General features: G+C 42.0%; 1 protein-coding gene across 1 annotated transcript; it reads left to right on the forward strand.

The window, feature by feature from the left end:
* Nucleotides 1-985: 985 nt before the first annotated feature.
* On the forward strand, nucleotides 986-6190 carry LOC127317095 (damage-control phosphatase At2g17340). Its single transcript, XM_051347618.2, has 12 exons — nucleotides 986-1289; nucleotides 1382-1447; nucleotides 3124-3190; nucleotides 3262-3330; nucleotides 3437-3577; nucleotides 3846-3974; nucleotides 4580-4666; nucleotides 5211-5285; nucleotides 5365-5442; nucleotides 5549-5626; nucleotides 5709-5771; nucleotides 5903-6190. Exons 1-12 carry the CDS (start codon nucleotides 1120-1122, stop codon nucleotides 5975-5977), a joined length of 1098 nt encoding a protein of 365 aa, XP_051203578.1. The 5' UTR covers nucleotides 986-1119; the 3' UTR covers nucleotides 5978-6190.

Here is a 6190-nt window from a genome sequence, read left to right on the forward strand (position 1 = left end):
AAAATGAACTGAACAAATAAAACGTTTTTAGGGACAAATCACAACCGGAACAAACGAACACCAAAATTCTACGTAAGTGAAACGCAGCGGACAGACTTGGATCTCATGCCGTAAAGAAACATGATTTACTCTGCTTTTTACATCGTGCTCTCCACAGATGGGCCGGCCCATCAGGACGCGCCCTTCAGCGCTACGGTGCTGGCTGGCGCGCCGAGCAGTTTCCCCTTTTCTTAGAGGTCGTTTGGTATCCATCATTTGGGCCTGGAATCCTGGAATTCATTTTGGAATTTCATAGGTGGGCTGTTTGGTTGCCACAGAATTATGCTGTCATTTCATTTAGGAATTCTAGCAAAATGACTCCATGGGTAAACATGATTCCAAGCTGAAACCTGTCATTTGCAATTCTCTATGGAAGCCTCTACACATTCAATATTGAATTCTGCTGTCATTTGCAATTCCTGTGGCAACCAAACAAGTGTATATTTCTGAAATTATAATGTAAATAAAATGAATACATGTATTCATTTTCAAATGCTACAAACGAAATGAAAGCCTGGCTTCCAAGAAAATGAATAAGAAGCCAGGCTTTCATTTCGTTTGTAGCATTTGAAAATGAATACATGTATTCATTTCATTTACATTGTAATTTCAGAAATATACACTTGTTTGGTTGCCACAGGAATTGCAAATGACAGCAGAATTCAATATTGAATGTGTAGAGGCTTCCATAGAGAATTGCAAATGACAGGTTTCAGCTTGGAATCATGTTTACCCATGGAGTCATTTTGCTAGAATTCCTAAATGAAATGACAAAGACAATTCTCGCTAAGAACCAAATTTCACCTGGCCAATTCCAAAATGAATTCCAGGATTCCAGGCCCAAATAATGGATACCAAACGACCTCTTAGGTGTATTTGCGGAATATTCGGATCTCTAACAAATCCGCAGCAGTATACCAGAAAAAAAAACTCCGCAGTTGCCAAGCGGCACTTGGCTTCCTCCATCTCTCCGGCCGTTGCGTACGGCGCCACCAGATCTCACGGCGAGGCCGAGCTAACCGCTTCCGAGAACCGAGTAAACCCTAACCGCCGCCGACAAGGCGCCGGCGGTGGAGTAGCATGGAGAGCTCGTCGCCCCCGGTGCCGTTCCCGCTGCTGCAGGCGCCCGTGGAGAGCACGTACCGGGCCTGCACCATACCCTACCGCTTCCCCTCCGACAACCCCCGCAAGGCCACCCCCGTCGAGATCCAGTGGATCGACCTCTTCCTCAAATCCGTACCCTCCTTCAAGTACGGGTCATGGCCCTCCAATTTTCGGTTCCCGTATCGTTCCGTACTACCATTAATTCTCACCCTGTTCTCGACTCCTGATCCTTTTTCAGGCAGCGGGCGGAGAACGACCCCACAGTGCCTGACGCTCCTGCCAAGGCCGAGAAGTTTGCCCAGAGGTATGTTATGTACAGTATGATTTATCACTTTGATCCTGTACACATATATGGTTAGTGATCACTGATGACTACCGGTGTCATACTGTTTTTTTTTTTTTTTTTTGAGGTAACCGGTTTCATACTGTTCATGTTACTACGTTAGGTTGCAAAGATAATTTACTGGTGGGACCGTGGACTGTATTGGTTTGTTAGCCTGAGAGGTTTTAATGGATTAAGGCACTACTATTTTTGGTTTTGGGTTCATTCTAGGCACCGAAGCTTCTGGAGGTATAACAGCCCTAAATTGGGGTGACTCTGACCAGTTCCCTTTTATGGTGACTTGGTTTTTTTTTTTGTCTGGTTCTGTAGCCAAACCATGGCTCTGTTTTTATACTCCAAAATTGTCAGTTAACTCCCCCCTTGCTCTGTATTTCTCACCAACAAATATGGTACTAATGGGATTGTCATGTTGATTCGGGACCAAAGACCTCTGGCATGTCATTTGCACAAGCAGAAACACCCCGCGTTGATGTGCAGCTCATCCCGAGCAGTGAATATGAAAGATGACTGCAGAGAGCGTGTAGGAGCAGCGACGACGCTGCGTGCGCGCCACTGCAGATTGCGTAAGTGCCAGGACAAGCGAGGAATCGTGTGCCACACCTATTATCTGTGGAGTTTCTTGCTGGGGTGGCGATGGCGGGAGTAGTCACCGGTGGTAACGTATGTGAGAGGGTAGCGATGGTCAGAATAGTGACCGGTGGTAGTGTCTGTGAGGGTGGGGATGGTGAGGCCAGCAGTGACATTAGCATTGTCAACCTGTAGATTGATGGCACCCTCGTTGGGCTTGTTGGAAGTTCCCTTGCAGATGACGATGGTGAGGCTAGCAACACTTCATATGATGATGCCTGCACGTGCTGTAGTGGCGCCACGGCTGGTGTCGGTCTGGTTGCTTGTGGGTATGGCGACAGCAAGGCCAGCAGTGGTGCCAAATTTGAAGATGTAGAGAAGGCGACATAAACGAAGGCTCAGTGGGGCTGGCATGTAGTTTGGTGCCGGTGGTGATGGCGGCTGTGAACTCTTGTATGCTGGTGACAAGTTTGGCAGATTAAGTGATCTTGGAGAGCGGTGCAGGCGACTTCGGTGGCAAGGGCATTGGGATCTGGGGTAGAACTCACGTTGATAGGCGTAACGGAGATGGTTGACTCTGATATTAAAACGGTGATATCCACGCGGGAGCTCATTGGGATCCAGGGGAGAGCTCAGCAGAGTGTTGTGTTGGCCTTTACTGGGGTGGGCTATTTTCCATATCAACCATTTGAAATTATGTATGCAGATTTCCCAATTCTCATCCAAATGGCTGCCTCTCGACAAACTTGGACCCTCCTTTATATTTATCGTGTCTCCCTGAGTGAATCTTTTCGTTTCCATCACTATACTAATTGCACAATTACTACCCTTAATAACATCCCTTCCACCTTTGCCTGCCGTCTTGTCCCCTACTCACTCCCTAAGTGAACATTTTCACATTCTGCGGCACCAATTCACACAGCACCTAGCTCTTTCATCCTTCCGTTGTAATGTGCACCAACAATAAACTCATGAATGGCCAAGATGGTGCTCTGTTCATATTAGTACGGAACCAGCTTCTAGATACATCCTTAACATTATAATTAGGTACATCTTGTTTTGTGGTGAAGGTACACTTCTATTCTTGAGGAGTTCAAGAAGAACCCAGAGAGCAACGGAGGACCTCCTGACTGCATAGTAAGATGAAATTTTATTGAACAATGAAATAAATTATTGGATTACTGCTAACTCTTGGAATGGATCTCAAGCTTCTTTGTAGGCTTCGTGAGCTAATCCTTAGAGAATTGGGATTTAACGATATCTTCAAAAAGGTTAAGGTAAGTTCTAACAACGTTTCTTTAACCTGGGATAATTTGTTGTTCATGGTTGTGATAGGCAATTATTGTTTAAGCTCCTTTGATGATTTTGATTGTTCATGAGCAGGATGAGGAGAATGCTAAGGCTATGTCACTGTTTGAGGGAGTTGTTCGGCGGAATGATGAAATAGAAGACGATGAGAAACGAGCAGAGAACTTGATCCGTGGTATCTTAGCAGGAAATATATTTGATTTAGGATCTGCGCAGGTATGTGGTCTCATTAGTACTAATGTTTTGCTGGGCTTTTATCGTCATGGAACTTCGAGGCACTTTATTGCTTCAAAAGTCGAAACATCACTGCCTTAATGGCAAAGGCCAATGAACCTGAAGTCATGGAAGCGATGAAATCACTTTTAACTCTTTCTTTTTGAATCCTTCTGAAACAATCTTGTCTGTTGTTTGACAATTTTTCATTCGCATCCTCTGGTGTTACATACTCTGCCTCTAAACACCTATGTTCTTGCCTTTTTTGAAGCTTGCAGAAGTGTTTGCCAAAGATGGTATGTCCTTCTTGGCAAGTTGCCAGAATCTTTTATCTCGACCTTGGGTTATTGATGACCTAGATGCTTTTAAAAACAAATGGACCAAGAAATCTTGGGAAAAGGTAAATTTATTATTTCACTTTGAACTTTTTGAAACTGCACGCCATAGTAAATGGCGAAGACAGCCTAATATTCATCCTATGCCAGACTCTCTTAGTCTGCATTATGTGCTAATAATAGGCTCAGTGACATTGTACTGTTTTATACTTTTATAGGTCCTTATAGAGTACATGAGCATTTCTCCTGATCAGTACTTGGAAAGAATAATTGTGCATATGTATATGTCATTAGTCTTCTTATTCCACGTCTATCTCTAGTAGTTACGGTTCTAGTTATAAGTGTTTTGATATGTATAGTCTGTACATTGTTTATAATCAGTCATTCCCTCAAATGATATCCAGTGTGTTCTGTTCTTTAGTTCCTGGTAGCATTATAGATGGTGAATTGTTATTTATAATATAGCTATGTTTATTATTATTGTTGGCCTAGTAACTGTGCTGGATCATCCTTACATCAGTTATGGTTGAAGTCCGTTAATGCACAGCTGGTTATAAACTATATTTACGCATTGGCAATTATCATTCAGCTTGTATATCTTAACAGTTTGGATACTGTACATCCAACTAAGTTTATACCTATCTGAATATTCTTCTATTATATGCTGTAGGCAGTTATTTTTGTTGATAATTCTGGTGCTGATATAATATTGGGCATATTACCATTTGCGAGGGAGTTGCTCCGACGTGGCACAAAGGTATGTTTTCATATTGCTCCTATTATTTACTGTATTAAGAAGTAATGGAGAAAGTATTGCAGAAATAAGAGTTGACTGTTTCTACGTGAGATTGAGTTCTGTAGTAACATATTACTGCTAGAGGTGGGGTAGGCTAGATATCAATGCACTAACACAACTATGGAAAATGACAATTAACTCTAAATTCTTAGTTAAGCTGAGAGTGTGTTTGTGTGTCCATAAGTGAGTAGATGTAGTATCGTATAGTTGTAGCAACTGCAATTTTTTCTCTAAAGAAGAAATGTGATTCTAAATTGCAAAGCAATACTAAAGGGATGTGGATAAATGGGTGTACTTTTAAAAAAGAAATGGCAGTTGCCTGGGCAGGAGCCAGGCGGCATGTAAATACACATCAAACATGTAAATACTAAAGGGATATATACATCTACAGCTTGGAATCTTAATTGTGAACTTCGCATAAATTATCTGATATTCATGATTTCTTCTTTCTATTAATCAAGAGTGATGAAGAATATCAATAAATAGCTGTTCTTGGTTGGTGCAGGTGATACTTGCTGCCAATGACATGCCTTCCATCAATGATGTCACTTACCTAGAGCTGGTTGAGATTGTAAACAAGGTAACTCAAAATAATAATCATGTACTGTATCATCATCTTTTATACATCATTCTGAATCATATTCTGCAATTGCTTTCAGCTCAAGGATGAAAACGGAAAGCTTGCAGGTGTGGATGTATCTGACCTTCTGGTTGCCAACTCTGGTAACGATCTGCCTGTAAGAATATCCGGAACCAACTCTGCCATCCATTGTGGTGGCTTCATAAGTTCTGTTGATTATCTCAGTCTTTCAGATGCTTAAATAAACAACCACCTCTTCTCAGGTAATAGATTTATCTAGTGTGTCACCAGAACTAGCCTATATGGCAAATGATGCCGACTTGGTCGTCCTAGAAGGCATGGTAAGTGCATTCACAAGTTGGCACATCCTTTTGTTTGAAAATTATCTACTAGTTGTATTCTAACTTCTTTCTGTCATTTCAGGGAAGAGGAATCGAAACCAACCTATATGCACAAATGAAATGTGACTCAATCAAAGTTGGAATGGTCCGTTGTTCTGTGTCCACTGTGATTATGTAATTTATATTGAAAAAATATTCAGCTTGGCTGCAGATCATGATTTAACTCAAGTTGGTTACTGAATTCCACAAACTACTGTTCTCTGTTATGTGCTCCAGGTTAAGCATCCGGAAGTGGCACAATTTTTGGGAGGAAGGCTTTATGATTGTGTCTTCAAGTTCAATGAGGCCTGAGCAACTCTGAAGCTCCTGTATCGCATCCTGCCACATTGCATTTGTTTCTCTCATTGACTACTGGTGCGATGCTACACTGAACGTTCACATCTACAACGATAGCAAGCGAAAGAAATTATTGTTCGCTTGTGGTAGTGCTAGGGAGAACAATTTCTATGGCAGATACACCCCATTATGTGCTCCATGCTAATAATATAAGTAAATTGAGCTGTA

Source organism: Lolium perenne, chromosome 7 (assembly GCF_019359855.2).
Source record: "Lolium perenne isolate Kyuss_39 chromosome 7, Kyuss_2.0, whole genome shotgun sequence".
In the NCBI taxonomy this organism is placed as follows: Eukaryota; Viridiplantae; Streptophyta; class Magnoliopsida; order Poales; family Poaceae; genus Lolium; species Lolium perenne.

Bases quoted from the DNA above. Each gene is read 5' to 3' on its own strand.
- LOC127317095 (XM_051347618.2), top strand. From the start codon at position 1,120: ATGGAGAGCTCGTCGCCCCCGGTGCCGTTCCCGCTGCTGCAGGCGCCC. The intron at 4,667-5,210 runs GTATGTTTTCAT...TGGTTGGTGCAG, and splicing joins TGCTCCGACGTGGCACAAAG to GTGATACTTGCTGCCAATGA. The intron at 5,286-5,364 runs GTAACTCAAAAT...AATTGCTTTCAG, and splicing joins TGGTTGAGATTGTAAACAAG to CTCAAGGATGAAAACGGAAA.